Raw genomic sequence first — 23,549 nt, 5'->3', positions numbered from 1 at the left:
ATCTGGAGGGCACCAGGTTAGAAAAGACTAGTTCTGTGAGTACTGTGTCGAGTTCTGGGTACCACACTTTAAGAAGGATGCAGGCAAACTTGAGAGGGTTCAGAGGAGGGCAACAAAGATGACCAGGGGACTGGAAACAAAGCCCTATGAAGAGAGACTGAAAGAACTGGGCATGTTTAGCCTTGAGAAGACTGGGGGGAGATATAACGCTCCTCAAGTACTTGAAAGGTTGTCACAGAGAGGAAGGCCAGGATCTCTTCCTCATCATCCCAGAGTGCAGGACACGGAATAATGGGCTCAAGTTACAGGAAGGCAGGTTCCGGCTGAACATCAGGGAAAACTTCCTTACTGTTAGAGCAATACGACAATGGAACCAGTTACTGGGGAGGTAGTGGGCTCTCCCACACTGGAGGCATTCAAGATGAGGCTGGACAGCCATCTGATGCTTTCCTGCATTGAGCAGGGGGTTGAACTCGGTGGTCTTATAGGCCCCTTCTAACCCTACTATTCTATGATTATAGTGTAGCACCTACATGTGAGCATCCCACCCTTCGAAGGCTAGTGCACTACATGGTAATGGATGCTGAACCACTTGGGGATCACGTTTGGGCCCCAGCCACAAGGCAGAAGAGGACAGGAGCCCAGCTGTTTAGAATGCCAGTAGCTGGGCCAAGGCAAGGAATGGAAACCTCTCTGCCTGCTACAAGATTTCTGGGACAGAACATAGGAAGGTCACAGACTGGAGGTGTGGGGAGCATAATTAATGGGTTCAATCCAGTGGGCATAAAATCCATGTTCCAGCAGCCGAGGCAATAATTTCAGTCTGCCACAGTTTGTTACACGCTGCTTTCCCCAACCCCTCCAAACCAATATCATTTCCCCTAAAAATGTCATAACTGGATCCATTAAGATAGGGCTGGGGTGCCTATTTCAAGCCAAGGTCTGTATTCAGTTTCATAGAAGCTCTCCAGGGCAGGAGGGGGTGAGACCAAAAATGCTAGCATACTGTCGTTTCAAGCTCTTACTACCAGGAACTGAGTCTTAGGAGAGGCATTTCAAACTTTTAGAAAGGGGGGGGGGAATGCACAAAAGCCAGGATGGGGGAAAGGGTGGGGCCATCTAGGGAAACCTATAGAGCTGGATTTCGCCCCTGGGCCTGAGATTCCCCACCCCTGCATTAAGAGAAGGGGGCATGGAGGAATAAGACTTACCCAAAGCTACTCCAGGAAGCCCATGGGACATTTGGGAGGGATTAGAACCCCTTTCTCTAAGTTTAAATACAGTGACTGAAATAAGGTTTTAAAAATACCAAACCACTTTGGTACCCGTAGGGATGAATGGCAAAGCAAGTTTTAAGCAAAGAGGCAAGAACACAACTGCTTGGATGCTGCAGGAATTCTTGTGGAGAGGAGGTTTCAGATGAAGTCTCTTTGGCAGCCTGCAAGAGCTGCTGCGGTGCTGTTTGAGCCTCTAGTGTCATGCAATCCAAAGCCATTTTAAAACTTCCTCCAACAAAGAACCCCAACAATTTTTTTTTAAAAAGCACCAGTTCATTTGAATGACAATATAATTTCATTTTATTTTAACACACTGCTGGTTAAAACTGCCAGGCAGTAGATTTCAGAATATTTCCCTCAACCAGACATCCTGGGGGAAAAAGCCAACACAATTTATAAACAAAAAACAAACAAAACCCCCCAGCTAAATGTACCAAAAATTGGAGGGGGAAAGGGAAAGAGAAGAGAAATAAACCCAGAACATTTCACCCATACCCAGGGAAAGAATCCTTTTTGCAAAGCCAATGTAATCAGACATAAGGTATCTGTGCTTTTTATCCTTTGCCCAAGCTTGATATTAAACACACACACCCATAAGAAAAAAAATCACTGCAAATTATTAAAGACACAAAGCAAGGGACAGTTAAAGACACCATCCTCCTTCAAAACAATGTACTAACTTTTAAGTTACAGATGAAGAATTACCGGCAAGGAAATCAATTCCACCAGCCGAGGCACGTAACCTTGAAACTTACATCTGGGTTGTCCTAAAAGCCCAAGAGATCAGCTACCTGAAAGCATATCAATGTCTCATTAGCAAGCGGGGCACAAATCCAAAAGGGGACGCAAGATCTGATGTGTACAACCAGTAGAGCAAAAAGAGATCAGTCCCAAACATCTGATAACTGGGCTTGCAACAGTTCAAAGCTGCCATCTGCCTAAATGTTGGTAAGAATTGTGTTTCCTCCCCCCATGCTTAGGGCATAATGGGTCAACATCGGACCATACTTGCTTAGGAAGTGAGGTAAAATAAAGATCAGGCCCTTCCCATGGAGTAACTCAAAAATCTCTCAACAAGGCACTCCCTAAAGGCACCCTAAGTATCACTTATCACAAATGTAACACAGAAGCCCCCCACAAAGTTACCTCTTTGTTCAAGAAAGGAACATGAGGACAACAAAAAGTCCTGGGTCAAAGAATGATATGAATGCTGATAACTCAGCTCCTGAGTCCTCAACACACTTCTATTGAAGCTGTATCATTTTTTTCAGACACAAGAATGACTTGGGGCTCAGTAGCCCCAAGATAGGTTCAACAGCATCACACATCAATTGAAACAAGGAGCTCCAGCTGACCCTACAGACTTCTGATTCTTCCTGCATCCCCCATCCATGATCCCCACTCACATCTTCTGCAGCCGTCTGCTAGGAAGCAGAAGCAATATAAGGGGAAACTGTAGCTGGGAGTGGTGTGCTGGCAGGCCCTGTGGGGAGCAAGTGACTATCCTCAAGGAGTGGGCCAACCTGCCCCACATGTTCTTGGTGGAAGAGGGTATTCAAGGGTCTGTTCAGAATCCTGGGTCTGAGATTCCCAGTTTTACTAGACACGTTCTAACTGCTTGGCCTTCCAAGAGCAAACTGTGGAGTGTTGCCTTTGTGAAAACTCTCTTAGGTTGGGGACAACTCACATGCAGCTCCTCCTCCTCAAGAGATCTTTACAAGGTACTCAAAACACAAGCATCTTTGGGAGGGTGGAAATCATGTCAGTTTGTTAAAATAAAGTACTTACTGGCTGGGGGGGAAGAGTAAGAAAAAAGGGGAAAAAAGGAAAGCATCCTATCAACATTGACAAAGGATCTTTGCTGACCAGCAAGGCATATGCAGCAAGGCAGAAGCATCTCCCCCTCCTCTCCAAAACTATTACTCTAATATATCTAGCCACGAGTCAGCCAGAGCTGGGGAGATACACTCCTGTGGCCATTCTCTCTGCAGAAATGCCAGCAAGTGAGTGAAGTGGCTGCTACCAGGCTCTCATAGTAAACATGTTATCTGGTGCTGCAATCAATGGTCACAAGTTCCAGTGACCTTTAAGTACACTCCCTTTTTGTCTTCAGCCAAAATCAGTGAACAGGAGACCCAACACAATGGTTTGTTTACTCAAACTTCCTCTTTTTTCCCCAGCAGGGAAAAAGTTTGCACGTTCCAGCACTATTTTGGCCCTGCAAGCCTATACTGAACAAGTTGTTACTGAAGAAGTTTCAATCTGCATCCAGTCTTATTCATTAGGCCTTGGAAGAGTCTTAGCTCTGTGGTTCACTGCTAGTAGACTCCCATCCCTTGTAGAGATGTCCAACAATTATTTTGCTCCCCAGCCAGACACAGCAGTAGATCTTCAGAAGTTCTGGACTTCCCTTTTTCTTTATAATATTTAGACCAGGCCACCCAATCCAATGACTTCCTGTCTGGTTTTCTGGATCCCTAGCCTAGGTTCACAGTGCACGTAGAGAGGATTATCTTTCAATATGACTTACTGTGACCTCATACATCATGGGAACAACATGCTTGGGGGAGACATTTTGCAAGTGAAGTGTGGATGTCAGGAGGAGAGCGAAGCCCCTCCATAAAAGGCGAACCTGAGACCACTAGTTTTCCATCCCACATGTGTCCCAGTGATGCTGCCCCAGTACAGGCTGCCAGGACATATACTAGTGTGAGTCAATGCAGGATGCTGGGAAGGGGTGCCAGCCACTGTCACAGCATGAGGTGGTAGCAACCCCTCAGTGTCTTGTAGCACCTGGTGCTAGCATTAAATCACCTGGCAGGCAAAGGACTGGCTCAAGGCTCTCTTTTACCACACCACCCTGCTCAACCCTGTTGTACCAGCAAAACAAAACCCCCAGCATGTGGGTGGAACATTCTGAGTGCCCCATGGATGACAGTCACTGAATCGGTCTGCAGACAGCAGCACAGGGCATCCAGCCAGCAGGATTGACACTCTGAACCAAAACTCCCAAGTTGTGGATCAGGATCGTCTTAATCAAGGCCTGTTCATAGATCATAAGGAGACAAAAGACAAAAGGTCTCCCTCGCAAGGACTTCAGAGAGTTAAACTGACAGACAGGTGGAGTGGGAGAGGAAGAGCATTTCCATTCCACAGTTCTCCTAGATGTGCTTTGTGGGGGGCAACCTGGCAGGGCTCTCGCCAGCTCACCTGGGTGTTTCCCCCCCCCTTCCTATGCAGGAATGGAAGTCCCACCCCCAAGCACAAAGCTCAGAAATGCTCAACTGGCTTTAGGCATATAGCATCTCAGAACAGGATGTGCAATGCCTGCAGATGGGGAAACTGGCTCAGAGGGGACAGCTTTCCCATCCACTCCTTGTTTTTTAGAAGAGAAAAGAAGTTCCTTAAAACAGAAGCTTCTTTACAAGCAAAGCCTGTTTTCATCTCGCTACCTGAAAATTAAAAAAGGCACACCAAACACATATACAGATTAGACTTTGGCATTCCTCCAGTTTCTACATGCATCTTCCCTCCAGAATGAGACAGCTCACTGCTCCCTCTTGTATACAAATGCTAGAGAAGGAAGAAGACTATCAGCAACCAAAATTCAAAATGGGCAAATTAGAGCAATTTTATGCCTCTCTCTGTGCACAAAAGCAGGGCATCAAGTAGGGACAGGCTTGCCCTCAGTTTTTCCTGCTACAGGGTGAATGGACCTGAGAGTGCATTTGTAGATAAAGGTAGTTAGCAGTTGTTCTCTATCCCTCACTGCCACCCCACCCCCAAGCACAAGGCTCAGAAATGGAGAATCTCAGTCCTCTTGCTGATTTGGGGGGGGGGGGGTGACAGAGCTTTTCAATCAGAAGGTACCATGAATGACCTATGACCTTTTGCAATTTTCAAGAATGAAGTGCGGGGGGCAGGGGAACCAAATCACCATATTTCCTCACTACTCTTGCAACATGGGCCTGTTACAGCACTTGTGTTCAACTTGCCCACACATTCCAGGGCCAAAGCCTGCCTTAAAGAGAATGGTCTTTTCTCCTGTAGGAATTAATAACCCTCTGGAATGGGGCAGATGGGAAACTAGAATCATTCAGGGAGGTAATCAGTAGCCACCCATCTCTTCAAAGCATGGGGGATACAGGACTCACAGCAAAAGGGGGTGGAACTGGGTCCACAAGTCCCTCTACTAGCTTCAGTGCATGTGGAGACACACACTAGCCTTGATTACACCCAAAGAACTTCACCATGCTTCACACCTCAGAGGAAGCAAGATGATCTGCCTAAGATGGATTCCTGCAATTCTAGAGGGAGAAATCAAGCTGTCTTTGTCACAAACCAGCTGTCCTGTTTATTTGCCAACTCCAAACCAACCTCTAGATAAGCATCTACAAAAAGGCGATGATCTATCAAGCTAAAAGCAGCCCCCTGCACCCACGGTCATGTACCTGAGCTCATGCGCCATGTAGCTGATGGCCAGACCTATTGTGGTAAAATGGCTCCCAAATCAAAGCCTGTCAGAGAGTTGGGATTTAAGAAAGATAGTGCCTCCTTCCTATCCCCATCAAGCAAGGTCTGGAGCCATGAGGAGAAAGGCCAGATGGAAGAATGACAACAGTCCATCACGATGGTACCTCAATGGGTTATCCAGCCTCAAGCTAAGGATAGCACCGAATCCCTGACAGCATTTTCAGGGTGCTAGATGAGGTTCAACAAGCAAGAAAAACAAAACTGAGCACCGGGGGGGGGGGGGGGAGGCATCCTAACCTCTTTAAAAAATCCTGTTTACTTTGGGATTAAATACACAGCAGGAGGCTGAATTTAGGCAAGTTTTTCTTAAGAAATGTAACTTAGGGTTGGGGGCAGGGGGAGAAACTGAATAACAGATTGAGTTTAATGCATTTACTAGCGGTGTGAAAAAGTGCCCCCATTCAGATGTTATTTCCCCACTGGGATTGTACTAGGGGGAAAAATTCAACAGACCTCAGTCACACACACCCAACCGTTAACATGGGTCAGGTTATAGGAACAAATCGTCAATATTTCAGCATTCTGAAAAGGCAGATGGAAGTCAGTCATGCCAGTCAGGGCTCAAGATCCCCACCCAAAAGCTGCCAGCCATGTACTAGAACATCCTGAAGTGACACTTTTAAATTGTGCAAGAACATGCGAGGAAATTTATAATAGAGGGGAAATAAGGGCCCGGGGAAGGGCACAACACAGGATACATGTATCTGGGTCAGCCATCCAGGATGGCATGGACAAGATCTCCCCCACTGGTTGATGGGCCAGGCCTGAGAAGAGGTATCTGCAGAAAGGGTGCAATGGGACTCCAGGGACCAAGAACTGAGTGTCCACCGCTACCTCATTCACAACTCCAACAACTCCTCAGTCTTCATTATTCATGAGAAGACCCCCTTCCAGGTGACCAGGGAGAAGCCTTATTTGATTCCATATTGTCCCCAAACTAGGGCTGCCCTTCTCCCTTCACAGTAATGCAAAAACGTTACAGCAATGCAAAACCAGCAAGTCACAGGAACTCACTGTATAAGTTGACAAATCTTCCTGGGGAGAAAAACCCAACAGGTTGTGACACGCAGGTGTCTATGAAAGTTGACCACAGTAGTCACAGCTCCTCCCCCACCAAAGGGAAGAGCTAGCATCCATCTCAGCCACATTCCAAAACCCTCACCAAAATGAGGAGTGGACACCAACGTGAGGAGTTTAAACCACTCTTGCACCGTGTTGTAGACAATCAACATTGGGATGGTGCTCTTTTAAGTGGTACTTCAGCCTGTGCCAACATTGCTCTCCAGGACCAACCCCAACCCCCAAACCTAGGTTTTGAGGTTTGTTTAAACAAGCGGAACTACAGAAGCATTTCAAGGATGCAAAGCTCTATCTTGAGCCTTCCCCAACCTCATGTCTTACAAATGTGTTGACTACAACTCCCAACATTCCCCAGCCCAGATGTGGAGATTGTAATCCAACACATCTGGAGGGCGCAAGGCTGGGGAAGCCTAGACTCCCTGCCCTGGAGCTCTCAAGCGAAGAAAAAGATGCCGTCGTCAGTTCAGAAGGTTGCAAGTCTCCTGGCACAAGGGAAATTAAAAAGCCATTGGGGGAACCCACAGAGGCTGCTCTCTGAGCTAGAAGTGCCCTGGAACCTCAGAAGCCTCTACGCTCCTAGTCCTCATCAGGCCAAGGGTGGGGGGGTGGCCCTAAGCATGAAGCCATTGTGGAAGGAAAAAAGGATACAGAGGGAAGCGTAAAGCAATAAGGGATTGGGGAGGGGAGGAAATCCCCAAGGACAAGTCGAGGCTGCCATGTCAGAGTTGCCATGACAACAAAGAAAACTGCCTGCCTGAAGCAGAACCCTTTCCAGGGCAACAGGTCAGGTCAAATGTTAGTGACCATGGAAAGATCGTTTCTCCCAGGCAGGGCAGCTGAGCCGGGCCAACTGGTTCACCCTGTTCCAGTCGCCACCGGCTTTTAAACCCAGAGACTGATCAGCAAGGGGGAGCTTTTTCTCATTCAGAACAGAAAGGAAGTACCATGTGTTGAGTTACAAACATTCCAGCAGACGTCAAGAAGCCAGTTCATCCCTCCAGCAGTTCTAGCACAAACACCAAGGATTCCTGTCAAGGATGCTCGGTGGCAAAGTCTGCTTCTGTAAGCAGTTGTGCCCTCCCTATTGCATTTCCCTACCCCTCTTTGACTCCACCGTGCTATTCATTGGGAATACAGTTCCTCAGCATCGGACAGCCAGAAGTACCCAGGTTTTGCTTCAAGACTCTCTGGACAGGAAAGGCAGCTGCTCATAGGACAGCTGGACGAGACCCAAGGTTCTGCTGACAAGGAGGGGAAGGAGGCCTTCCCCAAAGCGGGTGTTGCAAACTCTCCCTTTATTGTACCGGCTGCTCCTCAACAAACCTTTATTTTCCTTAAATTATTTGAAACTTGGGGAAGCCAAAACAGCCGTGGTGCTTGGCCTGACTCTCCCATCCGACCTGCAGCCAGCCGTGCTGTGTCTTGTCTTTCACAACCTGCACAGGCAGAAAAGAGTAGGAATGAAGACACCAAAGGCCACTAAGATAGGGAACATGAGGCTGCTGTTGTCCGAGGCATAGGGGTTTGGTGTGCGGGGGCCCGACTGGACCCGGTTCTTATTGGTCTGCTTTTTAGTGCTGGAGCCTTCTTCATATTCCTCTTCATCTTCCTCCTCCTCCTTTTTCTCTAGGCCTGGATGGGGTTGCAGCTTTGGAACATCTGTGGGAAGAGAAGAAGTAGTGGCAGGGTCTGCACCACACACAATAAAAGCAGAAAACAGGTAGCATTTGGATTCAGTACTGAAGGTCTAGTCCTCATCCCTATGGAGACATATGGCTACAATACATATTCCATTTTTTATGTTGGTTTAATGTGAATATTACAGACACACAAATCATACAGATATGCACATCAGAGAGCTGGAGAGTGCACATGATGGCACATCCAGGTTTGCCTCTGTGTAATGTATGAAATAGCCCACAGATAAGTGTCTACAATTTTTGGTTGGCTTTGCTGGCCAAGCTAAAACTTGTAGTCGCCAGCCCCCCATCCCCGGTAAACCCCACTACTGGCCATTCCTGAAAGAAAGGGAGCACTCCAGGTCAGAGGCAGCCTGAGCACCTGCAACCAGCATCACCCTGCACCCTCTCCAGCCTTTCCTGATGGGAAAAACTGGCAGGAGAATGGCCAGTTGGGAGGCAGGATCTGGTGGAACCCAAGAAGAGGCCTGTGACTGGGACAGACCAAAGGCTTCTCTAGTCCAGCATCCTGTTCCCCAAAGTGGTCAACCAGATGCCTGCCTGGGAAGCTCACAAGGAGGACATGAGGGCGAGAGCCTTCTTCTGCTGTGCCACTAGCAAAGAGAAGCAGGAAACGTTGGAGGATGGGGCTGGGGGTTGTCCCAGGGCCTTGTCATGTCCAACTGGGCCTGGGGCACAGGCAAAGCAAGGTGAGTTGGGCCGGGAGAAGTCTGTGACCATCCGCAGCCAGCTGATGCAACCAATTGGGGAGAACAGCTGCAAAGCCGGCATGATACAAAACTGTCCTTTGGTCACTCATGCAATGCAGGATGCTGGATAGGGGGCAGTAGTGGAATGGGACCTGAGGCAGAGGAAGGGTCCTTGGTGAGGCACCTTTCAGACTCCCCCTTAGGGTCACCTACAAGAACATACAATCCAACTAGCTACTGGGAAAAATAGGAGGTTGTCATTGGAGGGAATGTAAGAAAACTCACCATCTACTGTTCCCCGGAGGACATATAGTGCACAGACTTTTGGATTATCATAGTACCCCTGTGGGAAAGAAAAGCTGAGATAAGCTTCGTTCCCTGCCACCGGCTGTCCAGGAATTGCCTACAATCAATTCCTACCTAGAGGTTTCAAAAAATAAGTTTTAAGAAACTATTTGGTTCTCAGTTGCAACTTTAAGTTTAGTTCCCATACAACAACATCTTTAGTGTGAAAACACAGTTTACAAAAGATTTATATGTAATCTATGGGTATTAATATTTAAGTTTGAGGGAGGCAAGGGGTCCCAGATTTGAGAACATTGTTATACAACTATTTGTTGAGCAATGTCATACAAGGGAGCACAGGTGGACTGAGGTAGATAAAGGCAATTTAAAATTTCTGATTTAAAACCATCAAAAATATTGATTTAAATCAAGTTTTCAAGCCTCCAATAATTTACAGCCATCGTAACTAGTAGCCATGGATAGCCTTAACCTCCATGAATCTGGTTAATCCCCTTTAAAGCCATCCATGTTGGTGGCATCACTACATCTTGAGGCAGTGAATTCCATGGCTGAACTATGTGCAGTGTGAAGAAGTACTTCCTTTTATCCTTCCTGAGTCTCCCACCATTCATCTTCATGGAATGACCCTATTGGGTTGCAGTATTATGGGAGAAAAACATCTCCATATCCACTTTCTCTGCTACATGCATAATTTTGTACACCTCTATCATATCTCCCTGTACTCACCTTTCTTCTAAGCTGAACAGTCCCAGATGGTGAAATCTTTCCTCATAGGGGACTTTCTCCGGGCCCTTGATCTTTTTGGTTTCAGTTTTCTGCACCTTTTCCAACTCTACCATGCCTTTTTAGGTGCAGTGACCAGAGTATTCCAAGTGCAGTTGGTATAAGGGCAGTATGATATTGGCAGTATTATTTTCAATTCCTTTTCTAATTATGCCCAACATGAAATCTGTCTTTTTTTCATAGCATATTGGGTTGACATTTTCATCAAGCTATCCACTCCAACCCCAAGACCTCTTTCTTGGTCAGTCACCCCCAGCACAGATCCCATCCCATGAAGTTCTGAGAGAACCACTCATTACTTGGACAGGTAATTTCCTGGTTCACACCAAGAAGCAATGTTGAAGCATCCCCAGGGATGGAAGTGAGAATTGCCCATAGAAATCAACAGAGAAATCCAAGGTTTTAATGTAGCCTGGACTGGCCACCAGTGTGTCCATCCTACCCCATTCCCAAACTGCCCACAAAACATAGCAGCAAAGTGAGGAGTTTCTGCTCTTTCAAACTCAGTTCTTATTTAGTGTAAAACATTAAAAAATAGTGCCGCTAATGCAAATCCTGAAGAAATGCAGTTCATTGTCCCCATACTGAAGGTTGGAAGGGGCTTATGACAGCCCTGCAATATAGTTCACACTGAATGCTACAGGTCAGGCTCTAAATGGTTACAACAATGCTGTAGTGTTGTCCAGAGGTATGAGACCCCCCTTCAGGCTGCGGTGCTGTGCTGAGAGAGAGCGAGAGAGACAGAGAGAGAGAGAAGCAGCTTACGGCAGCCCTGTAATGTAGTCCACTGCTAATTCTGCAGGTCAGAGATAGGGTTGAGGCTTGTTTGAATTCCCAAATATCCCTCATACCTCTCAGGTTGCAGGTTAAGTCTATCAACTTATATGGCCCCTCAGACCTCCTCCAGGGCCAAACCCAGCGCTTAACTGCATGCAGAAGCCTCGTACTCCACTGACCTGCATGCAGACTAGATACTTCTAGAAGGCTGATTTTTTTTAAAAAAATGTTTTACAAAAACCCAATTTTTATTTAGAAAATATATGTTCTGCCTGAATGTTCCTCAAGGTAGCTTACAAGAGGTAATACACACACCCATACCGATACCGTAAACCCATGCCACCCAGGAGATCTTAACCCCCTGGCCTCTGGATGGGGCGAACGTTTGCTTCCTTCCAGCGCTGCAGTCTGAGGGCAACTGACAGTTGGAGTAGAGTGCTCTTTTTGGTGTGTGGGGGGTGCTGCTGCTACTGCGGCCGATGGATGGGCCAGGCCCACCTCCCAGTGCCAGTATGCACTTTGTGGGAGTCAGTGGGTGCAACTACCCAGGGCATCTTGGTCCCCTGGAAGAAGCCAGAGTGAGCTTGGGTTCTCGACTCCCAGGGCAATGGTCTGGCTCTCCATGTACATATGTGGTCTTACTTCAGATGCTCTTCCTTGAAGGGTAAATGCCTAGGATTTCTCAAAAGCATGGGCTCCCCATTCCTGGGCAGTACAGTTTTATCTCCATGATATGGAAGTAAGTATGCCTTGAATGTCATGAATTTAAATCTTTTTCATTATTGTTTTTTATCCACCTGGGGGAGAGGGGAAATTTCAACCTCTGAATACGAATCTAGAAGATTTTGAATTTTCCAAACGTTGGAAAAGTATGCCTTTTCACTATTACTATGCTCCACCTGTGAGATGCTTTCTGATCTTTTAAGAAAGATCTTCCCATAGAAGGGAAGCAAGAGAGAGAGAGAGAAGGTAAATCTTGCATTGTGTTGGGAGGGTTATGCAGTGTTTCTCTGTAGACAGAGACTTACTGTAGGCCCCTGTCAGGACTGGGGGACATGTCTGACTTCCCTGAAACAATGTCCCGAAGTTCAGCATTTCATTTTTCCCAACAGGAATGGAAGGCACTACTTACAGAAATGAAGAGGCGTTCTGAGAAGGGGGCTAAACCCATGTCCTGCTCTTGGCATTCCCTCACAAGCCTGCTCCTGCATAAGCCTCATCCTAGGTACAGGCTCTTCAGACTTCCCTGCACAACACAAGGGTGGGGCTTATGGGTGGCAGGGCCTGACTTTTAAGAGGGGAGTGACTGAGCAAAAATGAGTAAGGAGCAGGCCTGCCCTAGTCACACCTCACAATGAAGAGAGAAAAAAGGCCACCACAATAACAGGGTCTGTTGTTACCTTGACAAACTCAATGTTAAGCTTCCCTGTGAATGTTGACACCTCTCCCTGGACACTCAGCTTCCCCTTCTTGATGCTGATTGGAATAATCTCATCATGGGCTGTGCTGTGTCCGACTCTGTCGAAGATGTCCAAGTCCTTCACCACCACATGGCCATTCAAGCGTACATCAAACACCTTTAGGATGGGAGAAGGATAAGATTGCAAAGGAATCAGACTTCTGGTTGAATGGAAGGCAGATTGATACAGAGCACTGGTTGACAGGCCCATGGACTGGATGACTGCCAGCTGATAATGAATTTGAAAGACAGTCCTAAACTTGCTACTAGGGGATAGGAGGACAACATTACTGATATGGTCAACATCAGTATGGCATAGCTGTATGCAGGTTTCACAGTATTCTATCCAGGAAGCGTGGAAGCAGCTGCCTTTCCATACTGCCTGATGAAAAGTTATGTGTAACTCAAAAACCTGCAAACTATGCCACCAATAGATGTTGTGCTAAGAAAGATACTATGGTACTGTTTTTGTACCTCACCTTTTGGAGAGAAGGTGCCAAGACATGGAACTCTTTTTCAGGCAGAATGGCAACACCTCTCACTGGCAAAATAACCAAGATGGGGAACTTTTAATGTTTGATTGTAAAATGGGACTCATCCTTTTGGACACAGGACAGTTAACCAGCTGGGGAAACATAGTGTCTTTCTGTTACACCAGCAGAAATGGTAGAGAATAGGCCCCCACTGAAAAAGAGTCTTTGTGTAACTCCCCAAGATACTCTAAAATTCAGGGGGAAACATTCGTTCTGCTGCATTCTGGAAGTGCCAAGGACGGCATTCCACCACTACCCTTGAATGCAGCTAAGCTTTATGTCAATGCCCACAGGCCTCTGGCATCTTTCAAATCCTGCTATTGTCCACTCACAAGAAAGGGGACCACAGTGACGCCCAGGCACAGACGGCATATACAAAGACCCAACAGAGTACCTCCCAGGACGACACACTTCATACCTTCTGCTGGGACTGTGCAAAATAGACTTCTGCAAACTTCAGCACAAGAACATAGTCGCCCTCCTCCTTGATGGGCACCTCATAACCAAATGTTTCCTCATTGTAGCGTTCTGTCTGGTAAAGAATCTGATCCTCCGGGTTGGATCGCAAGATCGGAAGCTTCATGCCATAGTCGGAGGCTGCGTTCCAAAAGTAAATGGTAACACTCTCAAAGTACTTTGCACAGTCTACTTTTCTGTGTGAATGCAACCCTGGAATCCCTCCCCGACACCTTTAGCTACTCATCTACCCCTCCCAACAGTCTTATCAGACCTCCACAAGTTCCCCCCTCCCCCCAGTTTTTAGGGGGAGGGCATCCTGATCAGAGACTCACACAGAGCAAGATCTGGTGGCTAGAACACTGTGCATGTACCTAGCTTGATTTCTCATCACTGGATAACATTGGCTGAAATACAGCTGAATGCATAAACTGACTCGTGTGAAGCAGCGTGAAAATTCTGTCTGTGGCATTTGGTCTGCACTGGCTAAACCGCACATGCAAAATACGCCTTGACATTGAAGTTCTCAAATTACAGATGTGTAGTATATGGACTGGCTCTCTTTGGAAACCGCCTGCTGAATTTTCAGTTGGGTCTGTGTCACCAATGACAATTAGAACTGTTTCCACTACGTGACCCTGTTTCAAGACAATGATCTTTGAACAGCTGTTCAATTAAAAGCAGACTGAACATGTTCAAGCTACACTGATGAAACAGGGCTGCAGAACTGTCCATTGTGCTCTGTTGTACAGGGCTGGAGGTTTTTGCTCTGTATTCCACAGGCAACACTCCTACTTCCCTCTCTTACTGGGGCGGGGCAGGGCAAGGGAGAGAAGGGCCAGGAAGTGAAAGCTTTTAGAGATGACAAAAGGGGCTTCAGAGAACAGTTCTAGGGGAATTTATTTTGAAGAAATGACATTAGACTGCCAACATCAGTTCATAACTTTGTGATTAAATGTCTGAGTCTGGAAATCCCATTGCCAACCAGAAGTTTTAAGTTTGTTAATTTGTTTGCCTCTTCAAAGATGATGCCTCTTCTATGACACATTCATACATGATCTAAAAACAAAGAAAATACACTTCTTGCTTCAGAACTAATGTTTACACTCATACACATACTGAAAAATCAACTGACCAAAAACTTGTGTTGTTAATTGACTGGGATTTAAATACAGCCCTAGTTAAAGGGCAATTTCTTATGACTGAACTTTCACTGACACCAGAGAGGTGCAGTGATCCCCAATAAGAAATGAGATGCAGAATCCCAATCATAGCAGCTAGGTATGGGGGCGGGGGGGGGGGCTCTATTTCAGTGTGAACCACTGCTTTGGTTTTGCTTCCTTTCAACCAGAGGCCCAGAAAAAAGGGGATTCCTGTATTCCCCCCCCCCATCAAAACATTGAAAAATTTTGGACTATGACATGAGCCTTGTTTTTTTTCTTTCTTTTAGCTGTTTTTCTGAAAATGAGTGCTTTCTGTGTCTGCTTGACACTGTGGAGGAGACTAAGTTCAGTATATATAATAAATCAGAGTGCCATTTTTCTTGGTAGAATGGCAGGGTACAAATCTAATAAATAAACTTTCTTAGTTTTATTATATAATGCTGATGGTTTCTTTTGTTTTCAACTTTGACTTTTTGCCTACTTCTCATAAACTGGGAAAAAATGAGAGATACTAGATTCTTTAAAATTCAGCAGCTTGTAGCTCCATTTGTTACAAAAACTAAACATATTTAAAAAGTAAATTCAATTAGTAAATTTGGAGTTACTGGCTGAATAAACTATACTTTTAAATTAAACATCCTAAAGATGATAGTTTTATGAGCAATCTAAGTTACATACAATACATTTTATGTTCCCAAAGTAATGAAGTGACTTTAGATGTGTAAAGGGCACTAAAAAGTAAGTACTTTTCCCCAAACTTCTTCCATGGCTTCAAAGTTTCCAGAAATATTATATCTATCCTTCCATCCAACCTTCACTGCCGGGTGGCTAAGTCTGCCACTCTTCTGCAATGGGTGTATATGCACCAGTCAATCATTCTCAATGTAGACTTCCCCACCTCCAGGATACTGGTCTAGGCAGGTAACTCTTACTCTCTCACACACTCCAAAACTGTCTTCCCTACCCTGGTGCCCTCCAAATGTGTTGGGACACAATTCCCATCATCCCCATCTAGCACATTCAACTGGAGGGTGCCAGGTTGGGGAAGTGAAAAAGTAAATTGTTTTTGCACTAAAAGTAAATTGTTTCATGCTGTGAGAGCTTCAGCTATTGGGCGGTATAAAAATGTAATAAATAGGAAGGAAACACGGCTCTGATTTTCAATGCCTCAGCTTTCCGAACCTGGCAAGCTCCTCAGAATGACAATGAAATCTAAGGAATGGGAACACCTCAGCAGAGCGTTCTGGTGTGGGTGACAAGCAGTGTCTGCACTGTTGACAAGGACACAGGTATGCTCCAATGGCCAGAGGTAATGGAGAGTAAAAAAAAGTTTCACACTGTAAGATAAATTATTTTATGTTGAATTATTTGGATTTATATCCCACTTTAAGCCAAGGGCTCAGGATGGCAAAGATCAATACTTAGTGGAATGCATATGGATCTACATTCCTTCAAGGGCTCAAAATAAAAATAGACCACTTGAATGGACACAGGAAGAGGGGGAGGAGAAGCAAGGGCCAAACGTGGGTTTGCCAGTAAGGGGAAAGACACAGACTTTAAAATGCTGAACAAAAAACACCCTAACCCATGGAAAATGAACATGGGGCAGTTGAGTAGCAGAAGCGACAGCTGTCAGCTGATCTGGGAACAGGGTCTGTGAACAATTGTCTTTACCATCTCCCTCTCTCAGCTGACTTCCAAAAAGCGGTTATATTACAGCTCTTAAGAGGCTAGTTAACTTTATTTTTTTAACTATTTATTCTGATTCATTTTCACACAGAAAAAAGTTGCAGAAAATAAAACAGCAGTCACCACCCCAAAATGAAATCCCCATAGCTATTTGGTTTTTAATTTTGAATCTGGGGCCAAGAAGCTTGCAATGGGCCCCTGTTCTGAACATGTTCAAAGCATGTTCAAATTCTAATCCAATGCAGGAAGGCCCAAACCTCAGGTTTGAGTCTCTTTGTGGGCTTCTTGTAAAAGGAGAGCTATTCGTTCTTTTCTGCCCGCTCAGCAGCAACCTCACTTGGGTGCCTCTGAGGAAGAGGTGAGATGGTGAGGCCTACTCCTTTGTCCCAGCTGCAACCAACTGTCAGTTCACTCCCCACCCTCCAGCAGCGACCGTTTCCCCCAGTCATTGTGTAATAGCAAGAAAGAGTCAGTACAGGAGGATGGCTATTTCTCTTTCCTCCCCATTCCCCTTTTCCTACTGAACTGTGTCCCTCAGACTGCAAAACACTCAGACTGCTAAACCAGCCTTCCCCAACCTTGTGTCCCGAGGTGTTTTGGATTAAAAGTCCCAGCATGCTGGCTAGGGCTGGTGGGAGTTGAAGTCCAACTCATCTGGAGGGTACCAAGTTGGGGAAGTCTGTTCTAAACTGTAAAGCACAGAAAGGCGGGGAGTATAAATGTGGGAAATTAACCAGTTAATACCCTTCTTTTAATTGCTAGTGTATCCAAAAAAGCAACCAGCATAGAGCACATGGAATCATGTCCAAGCATTCAGTGTGGTTAGCAAAGGATGTGGGGCAGGGAGTGTGAAGCAAACTCCTTGGTTCTGCACAGCCCTATAGAAGGCAGAGAGCAACCATTAGCTAGGTAGGTCAGCACAGGAATAGATTCTGCACAAACTTATTCCATATGAAGAGGCATATGAAAGCATATCCTTGCATATCACCAAAGCCTTATCCCTCAGCTCACTGCTCCTGAAAGGTGATGCTAGCAGAATTTTGCAGCTAAGTTTCATGAGCCATCAGATGCTCACAGCAAGGTCCAAATTTTGCAGTCAATGTAGGACGGTGTCTGGGAAATATCTCCTAGGCAGCCTTCCTCAATCTGGGCCCTCCAAATGTGTTGCACTACAGCTCCCTGCATCCCCAGTCAGCATGGCCAGTTGGGGATGCTGGGAATTGGAGTCAAACACATCTGGAGGGCACCAGATTGAGGAAGGCTGGCCTAGGGCCTTGCTTCTTCCACAACTGCCAATAGTTTTCTGTCAGAGTTCTTGTGACTTTAACTGATTTGACTGATGTGACAATCAGAAATCCTATCTGCAAGGAAAAGTGTCAACAGCTGAATTTCTGCTTGCCATGCCACTGCTAAAGCTACAAGAGTTCTATTAATTAAAGGGGCAAATGAAGACCTGCTTGCCACAACAGATGGGATAAAAGACTAGGAGGAACACTGCTGGCATCACTACTGCATATTCTGACTTCAAGATCTTAAAGTGATAGGCAGTGTCTCCAAATGAGTGCCTGCCTATCAACTTAAATTTGAAAAATGATAGTCATCAGAAACCCAAGCTAGGACTTGTGTTGTGTTTGAAAAGCAGGTCAACGCAGGGTAGAATCTGAACTCTGTGCAGTCAAAGAGTAACTTCTGAAGAAATGTTGCTTTTGGTTATAAAAGAAAGCAAGTTTCTAACCCTCATGGCTGCACAGTGCAATTTGGAAGCATGCAGGCAGGATGTACTTGAAGACAAAACAAGTCTTAAGTGGCGCTTCAGTGTAATGTCACATAACTATTGAAAGTAAGCAATTTCTGTGCAAACTGGCATGATTCTAGATGAGAAATCTGATTTTAATTTATACAGTGGTGTTAGATGTTGATATAAGCAGGCAGGAAGCTTCTGCAACATAATCACAAGGGCAAGATGCTACAGCTCTTCACCATACGCAGAAGAATCACATCCTCTATCTCCAAAGGCCACTAGAGGACTACATTACTGAAGCTTACCATCTCTGTTGCACAATCTCAAAGCCTGTTAAGGTTTTACCCATCATACTTCTTCCCCGAAGGGCAAGTGTGCAGATGGGGGAACCATGTACTGCAGAGTTGTGGCAAAGCACTTTGCGCCCCTGATATCTCCTTGAACTCTTACACTCAACCTAGAATAGGCTGGCCGCTCCACAATTAACAGACCCAGATGCCAGCACACAGCAGAAGCCAAGAGATGCGGGCAAGAGAGTTTGGACTAGACATAGGAAGAGAAACTGCAGCCAAGATAGAGGGAAATCAACATCTGCAGCAGCCTTCCCCAACCTGACGCGTTTGAGATGGGTTGGACTACAACTCCCATCATCCCCAGCCAGCATACCTATTGGTCGTGCTGTCTGATGATTATGGGAACTGTAGTCCAACCCATCTTCTGCGCTTCAGGTTGGGGGACGCTGCTGTTCAGGCACCTTGGTTAAATTAACACACAGGAATAATGAATTAGTGAAGCAAAAGACTGTGAAAATAAGGGGCTTTCATCAAGCAATGGAGCAATGGCACATTCCACCCCCAGGAGCTAGGGAGGTCAAAGAGCCAGCACAGCACAAATGAAAGAAGGGGAGGCGGTCCAAGGTGTAGAATGAGTAAGAAAGAAAAATGATCAAGGCCATTTTATAATCTAAGCCACTAGAAATGGCTGAAAATGAGCAGCTTCTGGCTTATTGTAGCCACAAACTGTTCCCAAGAAAAGCATCTGGCACCTTTGTGATATGCATTTCACTAAAAGCATCAGCCACAACCATCAGCTCTAAGCTGCTGAGAGTCTACCAACAGACTACCCCACCCTCTATCGTGCACCAACCAAAATGGGAAGCAACCACGTGCTCAAGTTCCGGGGCCTCACATTTGCAGTTCACCATTCATGAGCGGGAGGCAGATTATAATGAGTTCTTGATGGACTCCAGAGACAGGGAACAGCCCCTGATGGGACAAAGTTCAGCTGTGAGAAATGCCAACATAGTGTGATCTTAGAGGGGGACATTGGTGGAAGAAGAAAGCAAGAAACAAAGGGGAGGAGCTATGGAAACCAAGGTGCTCAGAAGGGCGGGCAGGCAGGCAGGAGAAGAGGGGCAGTGAAGGGAAATCCTGGGTGAAGGAACAGCAGAGCAAAGGGAAGCAGGCCACTGCAGTGAGAAGAGACAGTGGGATCAGGCATTCAAGGTCACAAGAGCTGCGTTATCCTCCACACATTTTCACCCCTTTCTTCTTGTATCCCACCCACAGACAGTGGCAAAGAGGAGAGACGCTGCTTACATTTCTGCTTGCATACATAGCGAGAACTGGCATTCACATCATGAAGACAGAATGGGGGTGGCAGCGGTGGATGCTGTGAATGCAAATATAAGAGGAGGAGAAGTGGAAAGTGGGATAAAACCGACATCCTGGGAACAGAGAAAGATGTGAAAGGGAGTACAGAGGAGGCAAGTCCGGTCCAGAGCAGGAAAAGCAGAGCCAGTGGGGATAAGACTCTAGATTTTAGGTCAGCCTCCCCCAACCTGATGCCCTCCAGATGTTTTGGATTACAACTCCTATCATTTCTGACCAATGGCCATGCTGGCTGGGACTGATGGGAGCTGAAGTCCAAAATATCCAGAGGGCACCAGGTTAGAGAAGGCTGCTCTAGGTGATGGGAACTAGGGAGTTCATGGCTTCTGATATGACTATTTAGCATTTATACAATGCTTGGAGAGTTATAAGCACTTCATCTACATTTTCTCAGTAAACCTCACAAGAACTCCGTAAGGTAGACTAGTATCATCATCATCGCCCCCACTTTGCAGATGGGCCTGACTGTGCAACAGAGAGTGACCTGCCTAAAGTGACCCAGGCTGCAATCCTATACCTCTTTCCCTGGGAGTGAATCCCCTTGAACTCAAGGGGACTTGCTTCTGAGTAGACATGTATAGGATTGCACTGAGAGGACTGCACATCGCTGTGTTAAGATTTGAACCACATACTTTTCAGTTCACACTCTTAGCTGCAATTCCAACTTTCAAGTATTAACCATTACCATACAACAGCAGTGCAGAGAATTGCATGATAACTCCTTTCAGCCACACTTCAATCATTAAAAGCAGGGTAGCTGTTCCCTAGCTGGTGCTTGTAGTCCATGGTAGCAAGCATGGATGGTTACTGCTAATAATGAGCGATGCTGTTAATCCAGATTAAGCTACCTGGAGCATCAAGAGAAGATGACTTTGTCACACTCTTGTGAAAGGGAGCCCAAGGAAAGACAGGCATATTTGTTGGAACAACAGCAGCAGCTAAGAACTGTATTGCCAGATCAAACCAATGGCCCCCTAGTTCAGCATTCTGTCTCTAAAGCAGCTACTAGATGCTTCAGGAAGTTCATGTGCAGGGCATGATGCAGAGAAACAGGGCAGCTGCCCTCATCATCTAGTATTCAAGGATATGCTGTCTCTGCACATGGTGGCTCCATCTAGCTAGCATGCCTAACAGCCATTGATTTATCCCCATCCACAAACTTCTCTAATCCAAACCCATCTAAAATACAGGCTTCCCTTAAGTCTTGCAGCAGCAGAGAGTTCCATATGTTAATGCCAGGTTATTTATTTATTTCGTTTCTATACCGCCCAACAGCCAAAGCTCTCTGGGCGGTTAACAAAAACTAAAACCACAAGGTTATGTCAGCCTTCCCCAACTTGGTGCCCGCCAAGTGTGTTGGACTACAGGTTCCATGCCTAGAGTTGCACCAGACTGGCGCAACCTTGGAACTGCACCTGGAGGGCACCAGGTTGAGGAAGGCTGGGTTATGTGATTAAGCCCTCCGTTACGCCTGTTCTGAACCTACTGCCAACAGCCTTTGGTGGTAAATCCAAAGTCTAGTGCTATAGGAGAAGATGGCAAACTCTCTACACACCATTCACAGAACTTCATAAACCTCCACCCAGCAATCATGCTGTTCCCACAGCAGATGTCCAAAGAAACTGCAAGCAGGAAAAGAAGTCAAAAGCCTTCCCCACCGCTGTTCGTCCGAGTTATCAGGCAGAAGGCACCTGCACATGGAGGTCCCATTTAGCTATTGTGTCTAATAAACAGCTGTTTGATGGGTGCATCGCCCTGCTCCTAATCTCTTCCTCGCCCCCTTTTTTAAAAGGCCCATCTAAGCCAGACTTCCCTAACTTGGAGCCCTCCATATGTTTTGGACTACAACTCCTGTCAACCCCAGCCAGCATGACTAACAGTCAGGCGCGATGAGAGCTGTAGTTCCACACACCTGGCTGGGACTGGGCTGGGGAAGCCAGCCTTGCCCGAGGGGGCGCCCCCACATGTGCTGCACTACACCTCCCAGCACCCCCGGCCAGCTGGGGAGTTGTAGGCCAAGGCATCCGGGGCCACGCGGTTGGGCAAGGCTGCTCCGAGCTGCTGCCCCCACCGCCACGCGCACCATCTTGTGGCGGGGAGTTCCACGCGCCGGCCGGGGCCAGGCAGCGCCTCGGCCGGGAGCTCACCTCGTCCCACCCGTCCCTCGAGCGGGTCCTTCCGAAAATGGATGCCGTGGACGTCCACATGGGCCTCTCCGCCCGCGTTCACGGCCCAGATGACGTTCTCCGCCAGGCTGGCCCCCGCAGCGGCGCGAGGCGCAGGCGGCAGCAGCAGCAGCGGCAGCAGCAGCGGGAAGAGGAGCGCGGCGGCCAGCCGCGGCGGCGGCGGCCCGCCGGCCCCGACCGCCACCATCTCTGGCTCCTTCCCGGCCCCTCAGCTCGGCACCGGGCCCGCCCCGCCGCTGCGCCCGCCGCACATGCCTGCCGGCCGACCGCCCCTCAGCCGATACCTCCGCCGCAGCCGCCTCGGCCTCAGCCGCAAGGGGGCACCCTACCCCGCTAGCCTTGCCGGCTACCCGCGACGCCAGCCAATCGCCGCGCCACGAAGCGGGCTTTCGCCTCCCCGTTGGCTGTCGGAGTTCCGCTATTTGCATATCGGCAAGGCCACCGGCCCATAGGCGCGCGGGAGGAGGAGCAAGTTGCGTTGAGAATACAAGCCGGAGGCCAGGACTGACTGGCTGGCGGCTCTGAGGAAGAGGATGGAGCGGTTGGGGCGGTCCATTTGTTCTGTTACGGCGGGGGGGGTTCTTACCCACTGCCAAAGCTCACGTTTCCTGCCTTTCTCCCTGTATCAGAGCGGGTGGCACATTCCACCTTTCGAGCTGGTGCCATTTATTTGGGAGGTGGGGAAATAAGTCGCTTTCTGCTTGGGGTTCCCTCGAGGCTGCCTTATTGCCCATGGTTTATTATACAAGATAATGGGGGACGACGATGATACCTTTTCCCTGCAACTATTTGCCCAGAATGAGCCCTCAAGAATCTCCCCCTCTTCCTGATGGTAGAGCCCAAGGCTGACTGCCCAATCAAAAAGCTCCAGCACGGCTGATGAGCGCGGTGGATTATGGGCATAGTGCTGGAAGGAAGCCGGAAGCTGCTGCCTGGGTTCTTGGAGGCCTGGTGGTGGTCATGGCAACCGACTCCGTCCCTCGAGTCGGGGCGAGGCTCATCACGGCGCCCCCTCCCTTTTTTCTTTATAATCCCGGTAGTTGAGGAACAGGAGCAGGCTTAGCACAGTTCCGGTTCCGCCCCAAGGTCGTGGAACGTATGAAGTTTTAATAAAGAAAAGGGAGCCCGTGTGCATGTGCAGAGTGCCGTTCCTTCAGCTCCGTGGGGCCCATTTCACGAAAGTGAAAGATGCTCATTCATCATGTCTCGCTTCCCACTGCGAAAGCTGTCCCGAAGCGCCTCGCACAAGGAAGTTCGGTTCTCAATGAAGGCAAAGTCAATATAGACCATAACTGATACAACACAGCGATACAGATATAAATAGGTGCAATAAAACAATCTAAAAGCAATACAGTGCTAACAGTGTTAGTATATGATACACAAATTTGTTGTTTATTCGGTCAGTCGCTTCCGACTCTTCGTGACTTCATGGACCCGCCCACGCCAGAGCTTCCTGTCAGCCGTCGCCACCCCCAGCTCCCCCAAGGTCGAGTCCGTCACCTCCAGA

The 23,549-nt window shown here is 47.3% G+C and overlaps 1 protein-coding gene across 1 annotated transcript; it reads right to left on the bottom strand.

Annotated features, from left to right (window-relative positions):
• Positions 1 to 1,553: 1,553 nt before the first annotated feature.
• MLEC (malectin) lies at positions 1,554 to 22,350 on the bottom strand. The gene is made up of 5 exons (XM_084819893.1): positions 22,004 to 22,350; positions 13,556 to 13,734; positions 12,546 to 12,722; positions 9,565 to 9,622; positions 1,554 to 8,549 (listed from the first exon to the last, which is right to left on the bottom strand). The coding sequence occupies exons 1-5, from the start codon at positions 22,227 to 22,229 to the stop codon at positions 8,320 to 8,322; spliced, it is 870 nt and encodes a 289-aa protein (XP_084676019.1). The 5' UTR covers positions 22,230 to 22,350; the 3' UTR covers positions 1,554 to 8,319.
• Between the last annotated feature and the right edge of the window lie 1,199 nt (positions 22,351 to 23,549).

The sequence above is a fragment of the Heloderma suspectum genome, chromosome 13 (assembly GCF_057233095.1).
Source record: "Heloderma suspectum isolate Gila_16-S chromosome 13, 16-S_ref, whole genome shotgun sequence".
Lineage (NCBI taxonomy): Eukaryota > Metazoa > Chordata > Lepidosauria > Squamata > Helodermatidae > Heloderma > Heloderma suspectum.
Note: the sequence above shows the minus strand (reverse complement) of the source record. Positions and strands in the feature narration are given on the sequence as shown.